The sequence below is a fragment of the Urtica dioica genome, chromosome 8 (assembly GCF_054948205.1).
Source record: "Urtica dioica subsp. dioica isolate 48M chromosome 8, U.dioica_male_clone48M_v1_H2, whole genome shotgun sequence".
Taxonomy (NCBI): Eukaryota; Viridiplantae; Streptophyta; class Magnoliopsida; order Rosales; family Urticaceae; genus Urtica; species Urtica dioica.
The window spans coordinates 6,206,897-6,232,985 of record NC_142763.1 but is presented as its reverse complement, the minus strand read 5'-3'; the positions used below and the strand labels follow the sequence as shown (position 1 = coordinate 6,232,985).

Sequence of the window (26,089 nt, the reverse complement as noted above, 5' to 3'; positions counted from 1 at the left end):
CAACTGTTGACGTCAACAGTTGAAGTCAACTGTTGACATTATACATCAACAATATATGTCAACCGAATCACATCCCTCCTCGAGTATTGATGGCATAAGGGGATTCGATGGCATAAGGGTATTGAACAAAACCAGCGAAGTTCACTTCGGACGACACCATAATTCCGAAAGATCCTTTCTCATGATACCGACCAGGTTCAACCAAAGTACCACCGTGCTTGAATAATAAATAAATTTCTGCCATCACTGTACAAATCAAGAAGAAATCCAAAGTTAGTAATTGTTGACATCAGATGTCAACAGTTGACGTCAACAGTTGATGTCAACTGTTGACATTATACATCAACAATATATGTCAACAGATGACATCAACTGTTGACATAAGATGTCAACAATTGATGTCAACTGTTGACATCAATTGTTGACGTCAACTGTTGACATCTGCGAAACTTACGAACTTCGCTAAACAACTTCAAAAATTACCCAGAATCACGAAAACCTTATTTTTGCCCCAAATTTAAACATACCCAGAATAAACATACACAAAAACGAAAGAAAAGTTTGATAAAACAAAAAACAAAACTAACCTTCGGCGAGGATCGGAGCTACGTGCTTGGTCGGAGCTACGGTCTTCGTCGTGACCGGATCTATGAGCTTTGGTCGTGATTCCTTGAGCGTGTCGGAGCTCAAATCCAAGGGTTTGAGTCAGCTCAACTTTGGCAATGATTGACTGAGCTCAAATCTAGGGTTTTGGTTCTCTTTTAATTTGGTTTTGAGCTTTGAGCTCTTTTCTGACGAGAGAGAGAGTGAGATAAAATAAAATTAATTCAGAATGGATTAAATGATGGTATTAAATGAGGTATGAGAGGGTAGGTGTGAGATTGAAAAAAAAATAAAAATGGGGGGTAAACTTGGTTTTTCACAAGTGGCCAACTTGTATTTTTGGCCAAAATTATACTTTTGTGGATTTTTGGAAAAAATTAGTGATAAGGTGGTAGTTTGAGCAATTTCTCATATTTTACTCACAAAAATGAGATAATCTTATTGTGGCAAACTTAAAGAGCGAATAAATAAAATAAAAATAAACAAGGGTTATTTGAAAGAAACAACACAAAATATGCAATTATAACGAACAAATAAAAGCAACTAGCCTTTTGGTAACTAGTCCTGACCAAGGAAATTCAAACAAAATCAGAGAGATAAAACCACCACACATTCTATGGCTTGCAAGTTAGTGACATAAAGCTTGCATTACCCAACTCACGATTATGAACTTCGAGTGTAAAATGCTTGTATCGTCATGATATAGGGAACACATAAACAGAATTAGATCCAGACTAGGAAACTGTGTACCAAAACTGAGGCCATTTACATGAAAGTGATAATAAAAATTGCTCAGTTGTTCTTCGATACACAAGGACAAGTCACAAAAGCTGTTAAATCTGTGTATTCAAGAAATTGTTATTTTTTTAGACATAAATACTCGAGAAATAGTTACCAGGCCATACTTCTCTCTTTTTAATATATATATATTTTTTTTATTACGGGTCTTAATTCTCTAGTATTCTCCAAGTATTTTACAAAGGGGTCTCCAAGCCCCAAGACAAAACAACATAATAGACACCCGTGACATGTAAGTAAAAAAAAAAAAGTCATGAAAAATGTACTGAATATTAATAATGGAACGTTAACGGCGACATAACGTAAGCAGAATGATCATTAACTGAATTTATTTCTACAGATCTCCAGTCACTCACTGGCCTTGAAAGACAAAGGAATGATTGGAAAGAATGAACCAAGAATAAAAAGGTGGCAGAAAATTGAATAACCACAGAAGAATAATACTAATTATTGTTTGAACAAACAAAGCCTTGTAACTGTTTCCAAATCAATATTATCTTATACCAAAGGATTATAAGTCTTGTACAGATGGTTTAGTCCCCTTTCAATTAAAAAACTAAGAATCGACTGTCTACCTCCAGGAAGAGACAATTTTTATGGATATGGAAACACTCTTGTTGAGGTTTTTCATGGACATGAAGCCGACCAAAAATTTGTAAATTACAGCAAGATGAGGTTTTACATCAAGTTCCATACCAAAAATTTGTATGAAAAATTATTTTCAATTCCTTTTTAGTTTGAGCATTTTGTTACACCAAAATTTTATATTTTATTTTTATCCACGGAAGTTTTATTTTGATTCTCAAACCCCACTAATTTAAGTTTCAGTCTCTGCCCCTGCCTAGAACACAGTCTTCCAAATAAAAATAGCAGGCAAATAGTTAGAAAACGTAGAAAACAAAGGAAGATTAGAAAGAGAAAGGTAAAGAGAAACTGCCTACATAAGGATAGTGAAGATTTTAATTTTTGACAAGTCTCAGACAGAAACCATCGCACTCCAACTGAAGGAATAGTGAAGTGAAGGAAAGTGTCCTGGTGGCAACAACCACAGAAGAATAGTACTAATTATTGTTAGAACTAACAAAGCCTTGTAACCGTTTCCTAATCAATATTATCTAACTCAGAAGGAAATAGTTAGATTGCTCAACGAAGAGACAATTTTAAGGATATGGAAACCTTTGTCCCCAATTCCAAGAATCACGTGTTTGGACAACTAAACCCTTTGACTAGATCTTCTCGCTCACAAGGCAGACAAGTAGACTAAAACACTAGAGAGAGATAATACAATCCTGAATGATAAAAAAACAGCAAAGGTTTGTTGTGGGAGGTTAAGATTTGGTCTGGAGTGCGTTTTGCACTCCCTTTTTGTAAAGTGGCTTTCAGCCTGTTAATATAACCATTCTTGTTTCAAAAAAAAAAAAAACAGCAAAGCAAAAGTACCTGCATAATTGGTGGTAAGTGCCAACTTGAACCTCGGTGAACTTGAAAAATGGCCATCTCGAGAAAATTTGATGGATATAATGTCCCCCAAAGACGGCTCAGCGGCGGCGACGAATGGTGTCAGCAAGCCAAGGGAAATAGGACCCAGAATCCACATTTGGAGCAAGTGCATTATGAATGAAGCCATTGAATAGGTCTTGATGCTTTTCTGCAATAAAAAAAATTTCTGCTTCTTTTCTTCGGATAGACAACATACAATGGAAGTTACAAGGCATAAGACTCTGTGGCTGAACCTTTGGAATAGTTTCACAATCCATTATTGGTCTTTTCTTCGCCGGAGGATTTGCACTTCCAAGCACAAATTGGGATACCTGGTTGGATTGAAAAAAAGAAAGAAAGAAATTAAAAAGTGGGAATATAAATCAGATCTACATAGCACTAGTACTTTCTGTTAAAAGGAAATTGAAAACCAGCTTGACAATGGTAGTCCCACGACAATTGCCTCATCTATTCACAAAGTACCATACCTCAAACATGGTGCCCAATTTTTCCTCCAGAATATCAAAATCAACATAAAGGAAACCGGACTAGAAATTAAGAGACTGTTTAAGGTATTTTTTTCCACCTTCCTTCAAAATAATTCTACACCAGACCAGTAACAGAGATCCACCTATAACCGAGCAAAACACCAATCCACAAAAGGGAGAAAATTTATTGCCAAAAGCAGAACTCTTTTGCCCTTAACCTCCAGGCGAGGAAGATCAATAATGTCCGTCAGTAATATTAGCCCTAAAATATCCAAATAAAGAAAATACAAGACCTTCTTGGCATAAATCGTTAAACGGTCAAACCAATCAAACACATACCATAAATATGACGGCCATCTCCATTGACCGAGAAAAGCAGCAGCTACACAGAAACACGACCTTCTTGGCAGACATTGACAACCTAGACCATAATGACAACGATTTCCAAAGTAATGGTGAATTTCAGGCAAGTTCTAAAGAAGAAGAAAAAAGACACGGAGTTGCAAAATGAAAAACTTACTCTCTATTTATGACTCGGTATATGTACGACCTAACCTGGTTCGCCATTGGTGTATACAAGTGTTCTTGGGAATTGCCAGACACCTTTAACTATTGATATAAAATAGTTTCTATTAAAAAAAATAAAAAAGTATATGTACGACATAGCAGAGGAAATGCAAGAATCTATCTTACTGACACTAAGAAATCGTTTTCCCAACCCATCTGTGATCTGTTCTTTGCCTTATGAGTGACAGACATAAAAGACAAAAGAAGATGATTTGCGCTTCATAGCCCAATTTAGAGACTTGCAAAATGACATGCATGCTTTGAGCTTCCTCTTTGCAGCTCTGGAGGACCAGAATATGCAGGGCAGTACATCTTGAAAATGGCTTACTCAGAATATCCAGAATATGCTTCGATAAATATAAATAAATAAATAATATAAAAAACTTACTCAGAAGTCACACGTTGTTACTTTACATACATAGTCTGTCAAAAATGACTCTCGGCTGCTAAAGATATAAGAAGAACATCAAAGTAAAATTTATTTCCTCTACTCACTACCTTAAAAATCAAAGTCAAATTTGCAAAGAATAAACTTGTGAAAAAAGGTTGGCTGAAAATCAAATTGTTATGCGCAAAAGTGAAATCATGCAACAAGAAAAAACGTGCAAATGTCGATGCTTTATAACTGCTGGCATTAAAAAAAGAAGCAACATTCAAAATAGTAATAACAAGACATGTATTAGAAGAGACTTTTAACACATTCAGTAGTAAAACTACAAATTAAAAGGTAACTTCAAAGGTACCATCATATATCTACTAATTAGAAGGGATAATATTAATATTTTACATCGAAAAATTATGAAAAGAAGAGCATATCAAAACCCTAAGTAACTTTCCTAGACAATTCCACAGCAATTGCACAAATATATTACACATAGACGTTAAGTGGATGTGCAAGACAGTTCGTTATAATCCAAAACATAGTTAAGAAAATAAGACACAGAGAGTATAGAACAAGAAACAAAATACAATTTAGCTGAGTACCAATTTCTAAAGCTTCTTCATGCCATTTGAACTCGGCTGACCCTACAGTCCTAGACCTCAATCTTCCAAAGGATATTTACAGAAAGGGTCTAGAACAAGAGACAAAAAGAAAGAAAAAGAAAAGTAAAAGAGAAATTGTGCAAATAATGCCTGATGCTCAACAACACATTCCTCACCACCCATAAACACTAAATTTGGTTCTTACCTCCAAATAATTTTTTGCTTGTAGTTCCCTGGAATTCGGATCTGTGTCTTTGACTGAGGACCCAGATTCATATATTTCGCTTGCATTCTTCGGACTTTTGTCATCTTATCCATCCTTATCAGCCTCGTGGCTATGTTTTTCTTTAAGTGACAAAAATTTCAGTTAAATAAATATATAAATAAGTGACATTTACGGTTTAACAGAATCGCTCTAATTATATTACACCTTACTTAAATGCCCCCAAATGACATCGTTCCCTTTCCCTTACACCCTCTCTCCCATCCCCTTCTGTTCCATGCCCATATTGGGATACCTACACATTGATGGAAAGAAAGAAAAAACTCATATCAACATAGTACCTTGCTAACATGAAATTGAAAAATAAAAAGAACAGAAGATAGAAAACCAGATTGAATCTACCGAGCTATGGTACTCCTACGACCACTGCCTTATCTATTCTAAAATTACCATATCTCAAAAGATGTGTCCTGTGTCTCCAGAAAGACAATCAAAACAAAGTTCCTGATAAAAAAATCAGCGTTCTAGAGTATCAAAATCAGCAGGAGAAAACGGAAAAGTAACAAGAAGTGCATATAAATTATTTTTTTCTAAATTAGGCTTCGTTAAAATCCATCTACTCCTGACCAGAAAAGCAATTCCAGAAGAAAAATATCACCAGAAGCATATCTCTTTTTCCCTTAACGTCACAGCGAGGACAATCAGCACCGTCCTTCAATAATATTACACCTAAAAAAATTCCAAGTAAAAATTAAGCAATCATAAATCCTTAAATGATCAAACAAATGGAACACGTACCATAAATTTTTATGTTGGCAAGGGGACTCCTTGACATTGTCTGAGAGAAGAACATAAAGACTAACCCCATTGACTAGGAAAAAAGCAGTTACATGAAGACAAGAAAAAAGAAAAAAGGCCATAGCTCACGTTGCTGATAACCAAGAAATTAATCTATGAAAAAGCAACACGGGAAGCATAATATGTGCACATACATTTTGATGTAAGCGATAGTTAAGCTATGAGATAATGGGAAATAAACCATTGAACTAAACAATACAACTACACAGATCAAAATGACATTGCAAAAAAATCAGCAAATCAAAAACCCTTCTTACTTTCCTAGCAAGTCTATGTCAATAAAAACAATTAGGTTGTTACATAAACCTTCATGCACACCACATTATATAGATGTATTTCCATTGCTTTCATGCACATTCACATTATTTGATGTAGATTTTGTATATGACTATTCATCGAATTCCAAGAATGTGGTCAAACTAAGGAGTAGAGCTAAATAACATGAAACAACATAAAAAGAGTGAAGTTTTGATTTCCATTTAGGTTAAGTCCTAAATGCTCAGAGAAGCAAGATAGGAGCAATTACATGATATAATGGAGAACATCTGGAAAAGAAGACATTACATCAAGACAAGAAAAGGTAAGATAAAAAGATGAAGAAACTGAAGAAAATTCACAGTAAACGGATAAAAACAACTACATACCCAATCCATGATGTCACTCCCACGGAAAGCATGGCTCTAGACCTGTTGGACTGCTGTGAGTAAACTCTTTTATTGTAACCGAAAACAATGTTTCATTCTTTCAGAAACCTTTTGTCCTTTACCATGAATAATAGTTTCCTTTACCGAAGAAGGAAAAAAAAGAAAATGAAGGAAAACACACGCACACAATAATAGCATATAAAAAAACAGCCCTGTAAAGTATTCACGAAAACTGAAGTATCAAAGGTAAGGGATTACCCTGAGCAATTAGTTGGACAGAAGAAGCCCACTGAACGTTCCACGTTGTTCAATTTAGATACTGACTTTATAGAGTTTTGTATCAAATCACGAACCCATCTCGAGCATCCATTGCACATGGGATAGAGAAGACAAAAACGATCATCAACAAGCGAGTACAATACAAGACAACACAGCAACCATAAGATTAACCAAAGATTAAAAAAGATAAACCAAACTCACTAGTCGAATTTAGTTTTCAACCTCTGCAGCTCACAAACCGACACTGAAATCTGGCCATCTCGTTCTCAGCTCGCTGCTGGACAGTCACAACCAGAACGGTGCTAATCTCTTCTTACCTTGTACGTGCATTTGAAGTTGCCTTTCTGCATATCATCAACCAGTGGTTAAGATTACAATATAACACAGCACATTAACTATATGAATAAACGATATTAAAAAAAAAAAAAACCCAAAAATCATTTGGCCATCTCCTTCTCGATTCGCAGCCAGGCAGTCATCACCAGAACATTGCTGCTAATCTCTTTTTGCCTCCGTCTCATGTTGAAGCCACTGAAGTATGCTTCTTGCTATCATCTGTATAATTAACAACATGTACAAATAAATCCATCACCAAAAAAAAAAAAAAAAAAAAAAAAAAAAAACCTACCCCACCAAAACCAAATTTGAGTATTGAAATTGAGATGGCCCTAAACCGTGGAAACGGTCAGGTCAGCTACGCGGGAGACCCATTGCGAATTTGATGGGGATTTCATGGACACATCGTGACGACCTTTATAGCTGTGGCAATGTTACTTTTATGTATGAAGGCTCGAATTCTTTAGAGGGAGATGTTTTTTGAAGCCCTATACAGACGGACCAAAACTTCTAAAATAAAAGCGCACATCCGAAAAAAAGGAAAAGGAAATTCTGATAGATATGGAAAACTAATGAAAAGCCTCTAAATACGTTCAACAGGATAAAGCTGTGAGAACGAAAAAGGAAATACATATGATCATTGAATGATAATTATTCTTTGAAGTTAACAAGACAAGAAAGAAATCAATTACATACCCATGTTGCGAAGCTTACCAGCCAAAGCCTCAAAATGCATATAGTTGCTGAGTGGGTAGATAATGAATCCGAAACCCCAAAGAAAGGCGATAAATGGATGAATCACGATGTCGAACAGAGCCTTCTTTGGAAGTGAGTTGGCCAACTTGGTGTAGATCATCATGAACCCATGGCCGTGGTGGTTATACAGAGAGAGAGGCAGAAAGTAAAAAAAGAATAGACAAAGTTAGACCGGATTAAAGAAAGTAAAGAAAACATTATACATATTGTTTAGTGAACAAATTTTTGAGAGCTTATCATGGTAAAAGATCCTTTAGTTTGCTTTGTAAAACCCATTAATTTTGGGGGGCTGTTGAAGATAATGCGTAATTAATAGTGAGCAAATTTTTTCATAGAGCATTTTCAGATTAAAAAAGGTTTTTATAGATAAAAATATTTTAAAAAATCGATGCGCTGGCTCGATCGCCCCTATGGTACGCTACAACACTGCCCTTCGCATCATCACCGCCTCCGCTTCCACTTTCCTCACAACACATGTAGAAAAGAGCCTCAACGGTGATGATAACAGTGTGCACCGACCCTTAAGGCGATCATGACCAGGCAAGTTTTGCAAGAGACGAGTTTCTATATGCATAATGGCTCAGACGGGTTTAAAAAGCCATAGACCATAATTTTTTTTTTAAATAAGATTGAAAATAATGGTGGATAGATAAAAGTTCAAGGCCCTCTTAAAAACTGTAGAAAAAATAGAGCTTTTTCAGATTTAAAGGAGGTTTTTGAAGATTAAAAAAGTTTTAAAAAATTCTTGCGCTTGCCCGATCACCTCCACGCGGTGCCTTCAAAACTCTGCTCTTCCACATCTCCACCACCTCCGATCTGCTCTCCTCATAACACATGTAAAAGAGCACAACGGCAACGGTGATGATAACAGTGTGCAGCGACCCTTAAGGCTATCATGACCAAGCATCTAAAATATGCTAAACAGTAGTTAAAAAGAGAACAATTTACTTAAGAAAGGGGTTTCTCAAATATAAAAATACAGACCAACCAACAATTCCAGAATGAGTCACTGACGTCGCTGACCCGACCGCCACGGTGTCTCTGCAACGATGCTCTTCCGCATCATCACCGCCAAAGAGTAGGCTCTGCTCACAACGCATGTAGAAGAGCATACATAGATGGCCACAACGGTGATGATAACAGTGTGCATAGATTCCGTAAGGGCGGTCGGGACAGCAACAAAGCAAGAGACTCACCATGGAATTCTAGGGACACATCGTAACGATCTTTGTGGCCGTAGTATTCTACTTTGTGTATGAACGTTCGTATGTTTTAGTGCGAAAAAAGGTTTTTGAAGCCCATACCACAATTTTCAAAATAAGAATAAGAAAAAAAAAATTAAAAAATTCACTGTTGATACTCTGAGCTCCAAAATCAAAAGGATCATTCTTTGTGTTCAAAGAAAAAGGAAAGGTTACATACCGATGTTGTCGCAAACCCTAGACCGCCCGTCCATGCCGTTCCCGTACACCAGAGGAGAAAGCTGTGAGAACGAGAAAATAAATAGTTATGATCTTGGTATGATAATTATTCTTCGACGTTGACAAGACAAGAAAGAAAACAATTGCGAATCCATGTTGCGAACCTTATCAGTAAAAAAACATACAGTTCCTGAGAGGGTACAGAACTAATCCGAAATCCCCAAAGAAAGCCGATGGATGGAAGAATCGCGGTGTCGAGCAGAGCTTTCTTCGACGGTGACGATTGGCCTTGCGGCGGCCTTTCCGGCGATGGGAAAAAGAGGGACAATTGATGAAGAATGACAAAACCCTAGATTGAGAAACGCGGGTGAGTTTGGGTGGACTGTCCGTATATATAACATCATAAATCATACCGTTGGGATTTCTGCTAATCGCGTGAGATTTAGACCGTTAGATTAAAGGCAACGTTTTTTTAATCCAACGACGGCTGTATCCGTGATATCGGCTTTGATGATATTCCCAATCTCAAACTTCTTCTCCAAGACTTTTCAAAAATTACTTGCTAAAAATAAAATAGAATACACACGCTTTTAAATGGCAGTTATTTTTTTTTTTACAAACTTGAAAATAAAATTGAGAGCTCTCCCTAATATAGGGTGTTTATCTATTCTTTTTGTAATAGAGAGCACTCGCTAATCTTTTTTAATATTGCTTTAATTATAATTATGAGTGTGGTAAAGGCGAGATAGATAGATAAAATTTTAAAATAATAAATGTTAATTGAAGTAGAAAGCGTATATGACTCTTTTTTTTTTTTTTGAGGAAATATATGACTCTTTACAGTAGTTTTTTTTTAGTTAAAATAACCAAAAATAAACTATGGAGTAAGATTAGAGATGCTGCCGTATCCTATAAATCTGAAGCTTATAATAATAAATTCCGGATTTCCTAAACGCAAAGAATAATCAATTAATTGAATAATTAAGCCATCAAAATTTAGAGATTTGCTAAATAGTCGATTTTTTATAAATTTTAAATAAATAGTGCTATTATAGTGATGTATCATTGTTTGGACGTTTTAAGCATTTCATTTATTTCATTTGAGTGTAATGGTTATTTATAATTATTAACGAATATTTACGACTATTAATGTATTTTCTATTTTATTAATAAAATTTTGCATCTATTTATTTAAAATTTATCAAAGATTGACTATATTACAAAATATGAATTTTCATATGTCTATATATTTAGAGAGCCCAACAATAATCAACATTCATGGAATCAAAATATTTGAGCGATATTTTAAGGATTTTTTTTTTTTGAAAAGTAGAAATCTATTATTAATCACAAACGTTCCTGATTAATTGCAGACTCATGGAAAGAGCGTAAGTTGCTAACCCATGGGCTGCCAAGTTGGCTTCCCTATAAAACTGAGACAACTTTACTCCTGGAAAGTTAGACAATAAACTAGATACATCAGACAAAATGGAACCAAACTCAATCTTGAAAAAAGTTTTCCTTTCCAAAGCTTGCACCACCGTCTTAGCATCTGACTCCACAAAGTGGATAGGCGAGAAACACGTCCAAAGCCCAAGATATGCCGTAGCGGAGAGCGAGAGCTTCAGCTTCTTTGGTCGTGAATTTGCCTGGGAGATTTTGAGCCAATGCAGCCATAATCAGTCCAGAAGAGTTGCGAATAACAGCTCAAACTCCAATAAAGTTAGAAGATTTTGGAATTGAGGCATCTTGAGCTTGTAGAGGTCGCAACTTGGGGGTACCCATTTTGCTTGGGAGCGGTCCTGTTTGTGGTCAGGACCACTCGGCAAGCTAACAGAAGATGAGCGTCTGGGTTGGGCAGACTGAAATTCAAGAAGAAAATTTGACGTCCACGAGGTAATCTAGTAAGGGCCTTTCTTAATGTTTACAAAGATCCTTTTATTCCTTGCATTCCATATAGATCGGGAGATACAAAGGAACAAAGAGAAGTCTTTTTTTATTAAAAGAAAAGTGTATATATTGCCAAAAATTAAAAAAAAAATATACATAAGCAGAATGTGGAATAAAGTAATAAGGTAAAAATATTATATAAATAAGTAAAGAAATAAAGTAGGAATATGGAATTCTGATTACCAAAAGTTTATTAAATTCCCGTGAACCCCATGAGCATAATGATTATGAAGATGTTTAGGGTGTCTGCAGAAGAAAGTAAAAAATAATTGTGTATTGGTACTAAATTGTTGGTTCAGAGTAAGTATACATAAGTAAATGTGTGAGATTCAGATTCGATCATTCTACCTCGAGTAGTAAAGAGAATTATTTATGACTTGGTTGTTAAGGATTAGGTATTTGAAAGTTGGTGAAGATGGGTGTGAGCTAAAAATCTTCAGTAACATATAAATTGGGCGTAGAGTTTTAATATAGTTGATGGTAGGTTAAAGATGATTTGCGGCTAATTTCATAAATTTAAAATTAAGGGCAAAACAATAGGCTTGTTGTGGTAGCCGATAAGGTTGTTTAAAATTAAGTTAAAAGGTGGGCTTTAATATGTAAAAAGTTAAAAAAAAAAATAGGTACCCAGTTTCAATGAAGTTTTTTGGGCTGGTAATAAAAAATAAAAATGTTATAGAATTATTTTTATAATCCCATAATTGAGTATAGCCTAATAACATCTAGATTTGGGGTATGGGCACCGTTTGACACAGCTTTGTTTTTTTAAAAAGTGCTTTTAGTTTCTGTTTTAAAAAAAAAACTGTTTTTTTTTAAACTGACAGGTGTTTGGTAAACTGTTTATAAAACAGTTGTTGCTGGTAACAAAAGCTGATTTAGCGTTTGGTAAAATAAATATATTATGGTCAAAAGACTAAAATAGACATGGTCTTATAAATTAAATAATAATTATTTATATGCTTATTTATATGCATATATATGAATTATAATTACAAACTAGAAAAATATGAACGAAACAATTTTATTTTATTTTTAATATAAAGTTTTTTAATTATTGACAAAAATGTAAACTACAAATTTATCGTTTCTACTAAACTTGCAGCAATCTCATCTCTTAACTTGTCCATACTACTCGAAGAAGTCTGACAATCTTCATCTTGATCTCCAGTTGTGTCGTTTTCATCCCCCTCGCCATCGCCCTCTGTCTCGTCGAATATTTCAAAATCCATCTCTTGTCTTGCATGCATTCGAATATAGCTATGCAGTGCCATAGTTGCGATAATTATTTTTACTTGATTTTTGAATGGATAACTCGGCATGACATTCAGGATTCTCCATCTTTTTTTCCACACTCCAAAGCTCCGCTCGATGACGCTTCTCAGAGAAGAATGTGCACGATTGAAGATTTCTTTGCTTGTAGTAGGTTGAGTTCTTCTTGCACGAAAATGCTCCAGATGGTATGTTTGACCTTTATACGGACCAAGATATCCAGGCAAATTAGGATAACCAGCGTCAACCAGATAATACTTTCTTGTGACATATCAAGTTGAATATAATGATTTAGTTTAAACTGTATACAAGACAAAGCTATTAAAAAAAAAGTCATACCTTCTGAAGGTTTTGGAAAGTTAATCTCAGTATCACGAAGAGCGGCAGAGAATACCCTTGAATCATGAGCGCTACCTTCCCAACCAGCATACACAAAAGTGAATTTCATATTGAAATCACATACAGCCATAACATTTTGAGTAGGAATCTTCTTTCTACCGATAAACGGTATTTGATCTGCTTGAGGTAAAGAAGCTGGAACATGAACACCATCTATAGCACCAATGCAATCCTTAAAAAAAAATATATATCTCAATTAATTTATACAGAGTATCGATGAAAATAAATAACAAAAATATGAGTATAATACCTTAAAATGTGGCATATATCTTGGATCGTTTGCTATTTCTTTGAGAGTACTCTTAAATTCTGGATCAGCAGGTTTTATGACATCGGCTCCCATGAGACATAAAATATCCAACGTCTCCGAAAAATATCGACATATCGTCTCACCAGAATGTTGAAACATCTCTTGCACTAACCGGTTTCCTAGACCATGTCCTAGAATCATTAGAGTCATTCCTAAAATCTCCAATGCAGTCATATGTCTTGAACCTTTGAAACCGTAGTCTTGAACCTTTGAAACCGTAACTTGTTTCCAAGTTATTGCACAAACTTGTGAAAACCTCTTTTTCCATTCTGAACAGTCGTTGGCACCGAATTCTGTTTCCCCTCAATATCTCTTGAAGAAAAATATGCCCCGTTTTTTTTTTAATCCATACAAGGAACTTTATGTATGTATGTATCATAATAAATTTGCATCAAATGAGCAATTTTCCGTATAAGAACACTGTGTTCGTTATGTTCCTTTTTGGCAACAATGTCAAACTCATCATCTGATGTGGTATCCATTTGTTCCTGAAAACGAATATGTGATATCATAAGATTAAATAACATTCAATGTAAACATTATTTATGCTAAAAAAAATAAGTAACCAAGGAATATAAACGAGACTAACATTCTCGTATTGTTTGATTATTATAGTAAAACAAAATAAACAACAAATGCAAAACAATGAATGTTGTTCTCGTATAAGAACACTTATTCAATACAATTGATTAAAAATTCAAACGCGCGAAATATTTGGAGCTGCTCCTGGATTAGAGCCATAAAGTAGACCATACTCGTAAGTGAGCCAACAACTTTGAATATGTGGATCTTTCATCGTTGCAAACATCTCTCTCTTCTCGCGACTCTGAAATAGTTTGGTCGCAAAAAGCCACGTTGGATCTCCGATTACAATACCAGGCAGTGACAAAACAACTTCCATTACTTCAGCGATACTAGTACCAGGCATCTCTTTGCGTACTACGTATACGGTGTCGCTACGCTCTTCTGTTGCCTTCACAAGACGCTCGATTTGAGAAGATAATTTAGCCGCTCCACTAACTTTGCTCTGTCCACCAGCCTTTTTAAACTTTGGAAAATTATTGATGTCTAGGGGATTTTTGTTGTTGTTATTCAAACTCTTTTGAGGATTCGGCTGACATACAGGATCCTCCGATTCATCACTTCTTTCTTCTAAGTTGTCAGCACTAGGAAATGCCTCATTACCACCGTAATGACGAGGGTTAGTTGTAGAAGAAAATGCATACGCTCCAGTTGCAACTATATCTTTGAACATCGTATCCAGTTTATCTTCGAAATCGGGAGAAATGCCTTCTTTGCGAAATTTTCCGAATTTTTTATTCTCCTACAAAAAAGTGGTATCTTAGTTATAATATAAATTTTAAGTTTGTAAATTGATTTGATTTTCGATACAAACCTTTATTTTACTACGCCACCACTCTTCGCTTGCGTCAACAGTATTATTGTTATCATTCCATCCAAGGCCAGTTTCTTTTCCGATCAATTGCTTCCAGAGCTTCCATTCACCTTTCAGTAACTCCAGCTTATTTTTCAATTGAGCTTTATCATATCCCCTCTGTGTTTTCTCGGAAATATTTTTCACCATATTCTCCCATCCAACTTTGGTGAAGCTTGTTCCCGGTCGATTTCCAGCTTCAATCTCCGCAATACAGACATCGCATAAGATTTCAACCGCATCATTATCCCATACTGCTTTTGTTCGAGGTCGTGTATCTTGATTTTCAGTCATCTACAAGTATACATTAAATTCAAATAAATTTTTACTAAAGCAATAAAATAATATTTAAAAAATAGTTATTTGTACTACATAAATATCTTCGCACGTATTTTCGCATTATAATATTAAAGAAAATATATACTTAGAAAAAGGGTAAACAAAAGAAGGAAAAATAATGAGCTATGCATTAATATTATGGAGAGCTATGTATGTATATAATGTAAATAAAACTATCAATTGAAGCTGTTAATTAAAAATTGACAGACCTAATTAATATATAAAGTTAATAAAATCATAAGGATTTTCTAAGCTTTAAATGAAAATAGGTCACTCAAAGTAATTGCTATGAAAATAAACTAGTAAGATTGGAAAAAAATAGTTTTACTCTATTAAAAAATACATTCATAAATTCCATAAAGAAAGAAAAATATACAACTTTTTTCCTTCTACCAAATGATATAGGGCAGATACATTTAAAATTTATTTATATCTATATAATTATATTACTACCAAATGAACTATATTATTGTTTTGACTAATATATAATAAATTAATAATACAATAATTTGGGATATAACATATAAGTATACAGATGAGTTAATTTATAACCGGAGTTAATTTTTTAACACATGCACCGCTTTATAACCGAAGTATACAGATGAGTCTTTAACCGAAGTTACTTTTCTTTTCTGTTTCCCCACATCCAAAACCTCGCGACATTTTTTTTAGAGAGACAGAGAGCGAGCTAGCGAGCCTACATCGCCGGGAAAATGAGGGTTTAGCTGATTTATTTCTTCAAATCCGTTGTGCTCTAGCTTGTTCTTCAAATCGTTGAGCTGATTTTTAAGTGTGGGGTATTTGATTTCTGGGTTTCCTGGTTTAGGGGATTTCTAGGTTTTTGATTTTAGGGGTTTCAGGGTTTTGATATGTTTCTGGTTTGAGTTCAAATCCGGGATTAATTTATTAGGGTTTTGATTTGTAGCGCCATCGATTTCTAATCGGGATTGTTATTAGGGTTTTGATCTGTTTTTTTTTTGTTTCTCAAGCCATTGAGCTAAGCTCGGAATTAGAGTATCAGAAGAGAGGGTTTGCGATACAAAAAGGGTGACCAGGCGCCGAGGTGGTCGGCGACGCGGAGCGGGCGGAGAAACGGACGAACGGCCGGGCTGACTCGATGACGTCTATTGATACCGAAAAATAGGTATGTTTTATGTCTTCAAACCGAGAAATAAAAAGTGTCCAGTTTATTAAAATTCTACTAAGATTATTTGGAAAAACAAACAAAAAAAATAGACTAACCTTGAAAAATTTCTTCTCAGATTTTTCCCCTCCCCAGCTTAATGAACAGAGTGATGGAATACGTAAGTAGTTACGGGTTTTCATTTTTGTATTCGAAACTGTTTGTATTTTCTGATAATCTGTTAATTTATTTATACAATTATTTTTTATTCTGTTGAGAAATTTAAGCAGATATTCGTTTACCAATTGTTCTGGTAAAACAAACGCAGCCTTGGTCAGTAAGTTCTGTTTGTTAGAGGATTATTAGGAAATAATTTCGGGGATTAAATTCTGAGGACATTTCAGTAATTGTGGTTCAAGATGTTTAATCGCTTTTAGCAAAAGCTAAGAATTGTAGCTTTCGACAGTTATGTACAAATATGAAAAACGATTTTGAAATTTTTAGGAAAAGCCGCTTTCACCAAACGCTCATATTCAATTTGGTTTTTTCAAAAAGCAAAAACAGGCCCTGAAAAACTGAACCAAACGGGCCCATGGTTAATTCAAACTTGGCTTGGAAAGTGACACTACTTATATTATCTTGAAATCCAAGGAGAGACAGTTTAAGCGTTTTTCATTTACCTGTACATTGGCAGAAGATGTGTCATCATCATACTAAGTGACTTATTCATTAAAAATAAATACCTGAAGACCTCTTTCCTTATGGACTCAATCAGGGTTCAAATAAGTTCAAACTTAATTTTGAATCCTTTAATCAATGATATTTGAAGATAAAAATATCTGATATGTTACGAAACTTTTTCCTTCTGTTTGATAATTAATCCTCCAGCCATCTACTTATAATTTTTGCTTAATAAGCGAAGATAAGGGAAATATAGATATAAGACTGTTATGCCGTCTTTTTCCTATGGTAAAAACGACACCCCAATTGCAAAAACGACGTTACGATATAAAAGGACAGTTTAAGTCAAACACGCATGACCAAAGCCAGAAACCAAGCTTCAACCAAAGCCAGAAACCGAGCTTCAACAAAGCAAAAAACCAAGCTTCGACCAAAGCCGCCAACCAAGCTTCAACAAAGCCAAAAACCAAGCTTCAACCAAAGCCGCCAACCAAGCTTCAACCAAGCAAAAACCAAGCTTCAAACCAAGCAAAAACCAAGCTTCAACCAAGCTTCAATCAAGCAAAAACCAAGCGCCGACCAAGCTTCAATCAAGCACCGACCAAGCTTCAATCAAGCACCGACCAAGCAAAAACCAAGCGCCAACCAAGCTTCAATCAAGCATCAACCAAGCATCAAGCACCGGTTTCTTTTCCTATAAATAATACACTCATTCTCAACTCAAAGGAACAAAAAAAGGATCCCCCGAACTCAAAAGCTCTCAAAAAACCCCAGAGACTCTCAATCCCAGAACTCACTCAGCCAAATACTCTCCCAACTCAAGAGGACTCCAAACTCGGTACTCCAGCCGAGCTAAAGGGGGAAAAGGTCCAGGATTCATTCCGAACCCAAGAACTCTCTAAACCTCAAAAAGATTCCACTCCCCACTTTGGAATAGAGCCTGAACCAAGAATCCCATGAACTACGTCATGACCTGATCCCGCAAGGCGGGTACGTATGCACCTCACGAGGAGCACGGTCACGACCCCCCCAGGCGAGCTCCCTCCAGGCAGGGCGACCTCCAGGCGAGCTCACCCCCAGGCAGGGGCGATTTCAAGGCGAGCTCGACCTCCAGCCGAGCTCGACCCCAAAGGCGAGCTCTCTCTCCAGGCAGGGGCGATCACTAGGCGAGCTCGACTCTCCAGACGAGCTCGACCTCCAGCCAGGATCGACCCCCAGGCGAGCTCGACCCCCAGGCGAGCTCAACCTTCCAGGCGAGCTCACTCTCCCAGCAGGGGCGATCTCCAGGCGAGCTCGACCTCCAGCCGAGTTCGACCCCCAGGCGAGCTCAACCTCCAGGAAGGGCGATCTCCAGGCGAGCTCGACCTCTAGCCGAGCTCGACCCCCCAGGCGAGCTCATCCCCCAGGCAGGGACGACCTCCAGGCGAGCTCGACCCCCCAGGCAGGGCGACCTCAAGGCGAGCTCACCCTCCAGGCAGGGGCGATCTCAAGGCGAGCTCGACCTCCAGCCGAGCTCGACCCCCCCAGGCGAGCTCACTTCCAGCAGGGGCGATCTCCAGGCGAGCTCGACCTTCAACCGAGCTCAATCTTCCAGGCGAGCTCAACCCCCATGTAGGGGCGACCTCTAGGCGAGCTCGACCCCCCCAGGCGAGCTCCCTCCAGGCGGGGCGACCTCAAGGCGAGCTCGACCTCCAGCCGAGCTCGACCCCCCAGCCGAGCTCAACCCCCAGATAAGGGCGACCTCAAGGCGAGCTCGACCCCCAGCCGAGCTCGACCTTCAGCCGAGCTCAATCTTCCAGGCGAGCTCGACTCTCTAGACGAGCTCGACCCCCCAGGCGAGCTCGACCTCCAGGCCAGGAATCTAAGATGAAGAACTCGTTCCCGACGAAAAAGAAGACAAAGCATCGTTTCCCTCTTTACGATTCTGAGACCCTCTAAAGCTCCTGGACGCTTTGGGCTTTGTCCCGAACTTCCTTGAGCTCATTGGACTCTCGAAAAGTAATTTGGGCCGACCCCATATTAGGCACGTGACTATTCCAGGCACGCCACGTGTCCTCGAATGTTATACCCAAAAAATGGCTTAACATTTTGGCGCTAGAAGGAGGGGGTCTCGAAAACAACCACGAGTTCTCCACCGGCAAATCCACCTTCCTCCACGGGACCATCACAAGACTCCCTGGTAGATCTTCTCTTTTCAAAACCAAAAGAAATCCTCCACCGGAAGTCTCAAGACCGGAGGACTAATCCGCCAAATCATCGTAACCGGAAGATTCCTCCGGCAAAAATCTCCTGCAAGATGTCCAACCGCATCGCCGTTTCTGGGAGCAGCGCCCCTCAACAGGCGGAGAGCGTAGCACTTCACACACGGGCCCGAACTCAAGCTAGGCACGGTCAAGAAACCTCGCCGCCAAGCGTCGTCCCGGCAACAGGCGCCGCGCCTCTACCACACCCAAATACCACCGGCGTTAGAAGTCCCGCCCTCGACACTGTCTTCGTCGAACGAGACGACCGCATGGAGCGCCTCGAGAACAGTCTTTTTCTACTAGCAAGCGAGTTCGCTAGAGATCGAGAAGAAAGGGTCATGACTTTACACGCCCATGCGAGAGAAGGGCGCCCGCAGAACGCTAACTCTGGGGGTCAAAGGCGCGAACAAGGGCAAACGCAAAATGCGAACATCGAAGGCAGACAAGACGGCGACCCTGACCCAAGTATTCGAGACATCGACCGCCACCACCGGGCAGAATGAAGAACCGCTCGGGGGCTAGATCAACATGGACCGCAGAACTTAGGCACCGACCCACAACGCGTCAGTATCCCTCAGGCCGCCCGCTCCGTTGCAGGAACCGGAGCCGAATCGCGAAGGTCTGCTCTCGATAGACTGGGCCAAGGAGAAGAGGTAGCAGATAGCGGAGACGTCAGAAGATCTCCTCCGCCGTGACGTACGGGGTCACCAGGACGCTTAGGGCCCAACGTGGATCTACGACGTCACCTCAACTCTCGGTGGGAGATCCCGGGGCGCCAAGCCGTCCCCGAAACAGGCGAACCACAAGAAGTCGCCCCTCCAATTACGGGAACGCCGCCTGCGGCACATGTCACTCTGATCGATCAAGCATCAAACGAAAGAGAGCGTACCACCAGATTTGCGCCTACCGCCATACATGCCGGAAATGATGAAGTAACTAACATGTTCCACGTGTTGAGAGAGGAAATCCGAGAGTTACAGGCAGCCCGGACAAGAACCCCCTTGGTGAGAAGCATGATCGAGGGCATGGCTTCGCCATTCGCGGCACACGTCCTCGCTAACGACACCGGGGGGAGCTTCCGTCCGCCCACCATGCCGCTCTATGACGGAAGCACAGACCATCTTTACCACATCCACCAGTACCAGACCAACATGAGGATGGCGGGACAGTCCCCATCGACGATGTGCCAGGCGTTCTGTCTCACCCTCACCAGTACCGCGTTCGAGTGGTTCCAAAGGCTCGGGCGAGGGTCCGTACAATCGTTCGAAGACCTCCAGGAAAGGTTCCTCACTCGCTTCTCCGCCTCACGGGTCCGGAGAAAGGAAAAATCATACCTCCTAACAATCAAACAGGGCAGCTCCGAGACGCTCCAACACTACCTCAACCGGTTCATCGAGGAGTCCAACAAGGTGGACGATTACGAGGACGGCGACGCTGTCTATGCCTTCATCGACGGTCTACGGGCTGGCGACCTTCTAACATCACTGGTGAAGCAGCGGCCCGCTACGATGACAGAGCTCATCTCCCAAGCTACCCAGCACATCTCCGTCGAGGAGTACTACGAAAGTCGGAGGATCCGCGAGAGGGGGAACCGGCGCAGGGACGAGGATGAGGTCAACAACGACCAACGAAGAAAGAAGAGCCAGGGCGCCAACGCCGCGGCTTCAAGCGTCCGACCCCCGCCAAGACAGAGACCCCTGTTGGTCGAGAAGTTCCAGAGGAACGTCGACTTCACGCCACTCAAAGCTACGCCGGATCGAATTTTGGCCCTACACGGGGACATGTTCACCGAGCCCCGACCCATGACGATGCACCCATCAAAGCGCAACAAGAACAAGTACTGCCGTTTCCACAAAGACCACGGTCACCTCACCGCCGAATGCTTTGAGCTCAAGAAGCAGATCGAAAGTCACATCCAAAATGGCGAGCTGAAGGAGTTCGTGATGGCCATGGTCGCCAATCCAGACCCCGCGCCAAGGAGACAGGTTCCCCAAAACGATAGGCGGCAGGAACGTGGAAAAGAAGTTGTCGCAGGTGGAAGCAACAACAACAACACCCGAGGTAACGTAGCCAACGCCCCGCTCAACTTGGTGACCACTATCTTCGGAGGGCCAGAAATGGGAGATACTGCGCGCGAACGAAGGAAATATGCGCGAGCAGCGAACGGAGAGGGTCCCTCCCACCATGTCAACCTCACCCAGAGCGCATGCCCGATTACGCCATACGAAACAATCCACTTCACCGAGGAAGAGGCCCACCAGGTGATGCACCCACACAACGACGCCATCGTTGTCAAGGCGCAAGTAGCAAACAATATGGTGAAGAGGATTCTCATTGACAACGGGAGCTCGGCCGACATCGTATTTCAAAGCCGCCCTCGACCGGATGGACCTTGGAGAAGTTCGTCCAACCCCGATCAAGACCCCGCTCTTCGGGTTTGCAGGAGAGTGCGTTTACACGGAAGGTTCCATAAGCCTCCCGGTCACGTTCGGACAGGAGGGGGGAGCCCAGGTCACGCGCCTGGTGGACTTCCTAATTGTGGACCGACCTTCCGCTCACAATGTCATCATAGGGCGACCAACGCTCAACAGGCTGCGCGCGGTCACCTCAACATATCACCTCCTCATGAAATTCCCGACACCCAAGGGAGTATGGGCGATGCGAGGAAGCCAAGCCGACTCTAGGGCATGCCACGTCCAAGGATCCCGCGTCAGGAAAGGCGACGCCATGGTGAGTGTCATATGACTTCCTCCCAGGCGAGATCGGCAAGGCACAAACACTCGAGGACCTGGATCCGCGAGAAGAAGACGACTCCAAAAAAGTAGAGGCGTCGAGCGACCTCGTACCTGTGATACTCGACGAAGCCAACCCCGAACAGGTCGTCATGATCGGAGCACACCTGCCAGCCGAACTAAAAGATCGACTCGGAGCGTTCCTCCAAGAACACAAAGACGTCTTTGCGTGGACACACGCAGACATGCCGGGGATCGACCCGGAGATTATCACCCACAGGCTCAACGTACTCCTTGGAGAGAAGGGAAAAGTCCAAAAAAGAAGATCGTTCAACCCCGAAAGGTATCTCGCGATCAACGAGGAGGTCGAGAAGCTAATCACCGCCGGATTCGTCCGCGAAGCCAAGTTCCCTAGTTGGGTCTCTAACGTGGTCATGGTAAAAAAGTCGAACGGGAAGTGGCGAATCTGTATCGACTACACCGACCTCAACAAGGCTTGCCCGAAGGACTGCTTCCCCCTGCCAATGATCGATCAGCTGGTCGATTCCACCGCAGGGCACGAGCTCTTGAGTTTCATGGACGCCTACTCGGGATACAATCAAATCAGAATGTACGGACCGGACGAGCTAAAGACCACTTTCACCACCGATCGAGGCCTATTCTGTTACCAGGTAATGCCGTTCGGGCTGAAGAACGCCGGAGCCACTTATCAGCGCTTGGTAAACCAAATGTTCGCCAAGCAAATCGGGAAGACGATGGAGGTCTATGTCGACGACATGCTCGTTAAAAGCCTCGAGGCACCTGACCACGTCAAAGACCTGGAGGAGACCTTCGCCCTTCTCCGAAAGTACAAGATGAAGTTGAACCCGAACAAGTGCGCGTTCGGTGTACAGTCAGGGAAGTTCCTGGGATTTATCGTCAACCGGCGAGGCATCGAAGCCAACCCCGAAAAAATACAGGCACTACTGGACATGAGGTCCCCAACCAAGGCAAAGGAAGTCCAAAGCCTCACTAGACGCGTGGCCGCGCTGAGTCGGTTCGTCTCCAAGGCCACCGACCGATGTCAGCCTTTCTTCCGAGCCATCAAAGGAGGAGCCGACTTTAAGTGGACCGACGAATGCGAAACCGCATTCCAGGACTTGAAGACATACTTCGCCACGCCACCGCTCCTAGCGAAGCCCAAGGACGGCGAGACCATCTGCCTGTACCTCTCTGTGTCGACGAGGGCGGTCAGCGCTGTCCTCGTCCGAGAAGAAGAGAAGATACAATGGCCCGTGTATTATGTAAGAAAGGCGCTCCTGGACGCTGAGACACGATACCCGGAGATAGAGAAGCTCTCCCTTGCTCTGGCGATGTCCGCAAGGAAGCTTCGACCATATTTCCAAGCACACCAAGTCATAGTGAGGACCGAATACCCAGTCAAGAAAGCTCTGCAGAAGGGCACCTCAACGAGGATGGCCGTATGGTCCCAGGAGCTAGGAGAATACGGGGTGGAGTTCCAGCCGATGGCCGCAATTAAGGGACAGGCCGTCGCCGACTTCATCGCCGAATTCACTTACAATGTGGATCTGGGCAAAGACGAGGGAGACAAGCAAGAAGAAGAAACCGCGGGAGACAAAGGTCCGAAAAAGAAAAGGAAGGCCGCCCCCGATGGGCCGGTCTGGAACCTGCACGTGGACGGAGCGTCCAATGTCCGTGGGTCAGGGGCAGGGATCGTCTTCGTCAACCCGGATGGAGAAAAGCTCAAGTACGCCATCCACTTCCAATTCAAAACCTCGAACAACGAGGCCGAATAGGAAGCCCTCCTAGCCGGACTCGACATAGGCAGGAAGCTCGGGGTCGAAAACCTTAAAATCCACTGCGACTCGCTCCTCATCGTCAACCAAGTCAAGGGAGAGTACCATGCAAAGGAAGAGAACATGGCGGCGTACCTGGAGGAAACCAAGCTCCGACTGGAGGCAATCTCCTGGTACGAGATCGTGCAGGTCCCCAGGGGTACAAACGCTGAGGCCGACGCACTGGCCAGGATGGCCTCTGGCTGCGACAACGAGGAGTTAGGCAAGGTACTTGTCGAGACCTTAAAGCTCCCGTCCATCACCAAGGAAGAAGTGAACCTGATGGAAGAAGAACCCCAGCCGAACTGGATGACGCCGATCATCGGATACCTCCGCGATGGCGTCCTCCCCACCGACCAGGCTGAAGCTAAGAAGGTGAAGTATCATGCACACAAATATGTATGGCGAGGATCCACACTCTATAAGAGAGGGTATTCGCAACCGCTCCTCCGATGCCTGGACGAGGCCGAAGCCGACTACGTCTTGAGGGAAATCCATGAAGGAATTTGCGGGAATCACTCCTCAGGTCAATCCCTGACCTTGAAGGCACTCAAGCAAGGCTACTTCTGGCCAACGATGAAGAAAGACGCGTTCAGTTGGGCACAAAAATGCGACAAGTGCCAAAGATTCTCGCATATTCCGAGACAGGCCCCGGCCCCGTTGTGCCCGATCCTCGTGGCACGTCCATTCGCGAAGTGGGGGGTGGACCTCATAGGCAAACTCCCAATGGCGTATGGCCAGCGAGTCTGGGCGATAGTCGCCATCGATTACTTCACGAAATGGGTGGAGGCAGAGCCTCTGGCCACAATAACCGAAGCAAACACTACAAGCTTTATGTGGAAATCGATCATATGCCGCCACGGCATCCCCGCCTCGATTGTCACCGACAACGGCAGCCAGTTCGACAACGCAATGGTCCGAAGGATATGCGAACAATTGAAGATCAGCAAGACCTTCTCCTCACCACGCCACCCACAGGCAAACGGCCAAGTTGAGGCCGTGAACAAGACGATCAAGGAGACTTTGAAAAAGAAGCTGGAAGAAAAGAAAGGCGCATGGGCCGACGAGCTCCCCCTTGTGTTGTGGGCTTACCGGACAACCACGCGGACCGCCACAGGCGAAACGCCTTTCTCCCTCATTTACGGGGTCGAAGCCGTCATCCCCGTTGAGATCGAGGCGCCGTCATTTCGGACAGAGACCTTCGACGAAGACAGCAACAACGAAGCCCTCCGAATGGAGCTCGACGTGATCGAGGAAATGAGAGCTGAAGCGTTCACCCGCATGGCCGCACAGAAGAGGGTCGTTGAGAAGCACTACAACTCAAGGGTCAAAATCCGTCGTTTCGCCGAAGGAAGCCTCGTCCTAAGGAGGGTGTTCCAAAACACCCAGGTTCGCGGAGCAGGGGTACTCGGGCCGAACTGGGAAGGGCCTTACCGAATTCGAAAGGTGGTACACGACGGAACTTACCACCTCGACGAGATGGACGTCAAGGAGATTAGACACCCGTGGAACGCGGAGCATCTCCGCCAGTACTACCAATAGGCCGGGGCGCCAAGGCACCTGAAGGTTAGCAAGCAACGAAACCTGAACAAACGAATCAAGTCCTTTCAAATTTTTAGTTTTCCAAAAGCGGCCACCGGCCCCAATGAACGTTGAAATTTTCAAAAGCAGGTCATGCGCCCAATTAATGAATGAAGTCGAAATTCGCATTCAGTTTGCAAATCTTTAGCTCCTAACTTTTCATACAATTTAAACAAAACTGCATAAAAACTGGGGGGTTAATAGAGTAAGACAAACACCAAGGCACCATGCAAAACGCAAAAAAAAATTTAAAAAAAAATATATATATATATATATATATATATATATATATATATATATATATATATATACACATATACATATATATATGCATACATGTGAAAATGCAGGAATACAGACATAGCAATCGCAGCATCGAGCCCCAAACGCACCTCAAAGCGTCCACGGAGTCCGAGAAATGGGGTTTCGCAATGTTGAAACCCCGAACGTATCAACTCCGTGCGACCCGAGATGAGGGGGCTTGCGCCACCAAGCCCCCGACCGATCTCAACTGCGTCCACGGAGTCCGAGAAATGGGGTTTCGCGACGTTGAAACCCCGAACGTATCAACTCCGTGCGACCCGAGATGAGGGGGCTTGCGCCACCAAGCCACCGACCGACCTCAACTGCATCCACGGAGTCCGAGAAATGGGGTTTCGCGACGTTGAAACCCCGAACGTATCAACTCCGTGCGACCCGAGATGATGGGGCTTGCGCCACCAAGTCCCCGACCGACCTCAACTGCGTCCACGGAGT

The 26,089-nt window shown here is 41.8% G+C and overlaps 1 protein-coding gene and 2 long non-coding RNA genes across 3 annotated transcripts; all 3 read right to left on the bottom strand.

Annotated features, from left to right (window-relative positions):
• Positions 1–593: 593 nt before the first annotated feature.
• Positions 594–5,140, bottom strand: LOC149387628 (uncharacterized). The gene is made up of 7 exons (XM_089621846.1): positions 5,125–5,140; positions 4,062–4,216; positions 3,889–3,977; positions 3,708–3,789; positions 3,135–3,212; positions 2,842–3,049; positions 594–791 (listed from the first exon to the last, which is right to left on the bottom strand). Exons 2-7 carry the CDS (start codon positions 4,125–4,127, stop codon positions 706–708), a joined length of 609 nt encoding a protein of 202 aa, XP_089477972.1. The 5' UTR covers positions 4,128–4,216; positions 5,125–5,140; the 3' UTR covers positions 594–705.
• A 421-nt stretch (positions 5,141–5,561) lies between these two features.
• Positions 5,562–6,022, bottom strand: LOC149387627 (uncharacterized). Its single transcript, XR_016300559.1, has 3 exons — positions 5,941–6,022; positions 5,801–5,871; positions 5,562–5,646 (listed from the first exon to the last, which is right to left on the bottom strand). It is a non-coding gene; the product is annotated as an uncharacterized LOC149387627 (long non-coding RNA).
• Positions 6,023–6,668: 646 nt separating this feature from the next.
• LOC149387626 (uncharacterized) lies at positions 6,669–8,128 on the bottom strand. The gene is made up of 3 exons (XR_016300558.1): positions 7,956–8,128; positions 7,354–7,478; positions 6,669–7,267 (listed from the first exon to the last, which is right to left on the bottom strand). It is a non-coding gene; the product is annotated as an uncharacterized LOC149387626 (long non-coding RNA).
• Between the last annotated feature and the right edge of the window lie 17,961 nt (positions 8,129–26,089).

What these genes read in the sequence shown, in the direction of transcription:
- LOC149387628 (XM_089621846.1), bottom strand. Translation starts at nt 4,127, where the DNA reads ATGTCTGTCACTCATAAGGCAAAGAACAGATCACAGATGGGTTGGGAA. An exon ending in AGATGGCCGTCATATTTATG is followed by an intron (nt 3,213 to 3,707) that starts GTATGTGTTTGA and finishes CAATCCAACCAG; the next exon opens with GTATCCCAATTTGTGCTTGG. An exon ending in ACTTACCACCAATTATGCAG is followed by an intron (nt 792 to 2,841) that starts GTACTTTTGCTT and finishes CTCTCTCGTCAG; the next exon opens with AAAAGAGCTCAAAGCTCAAA.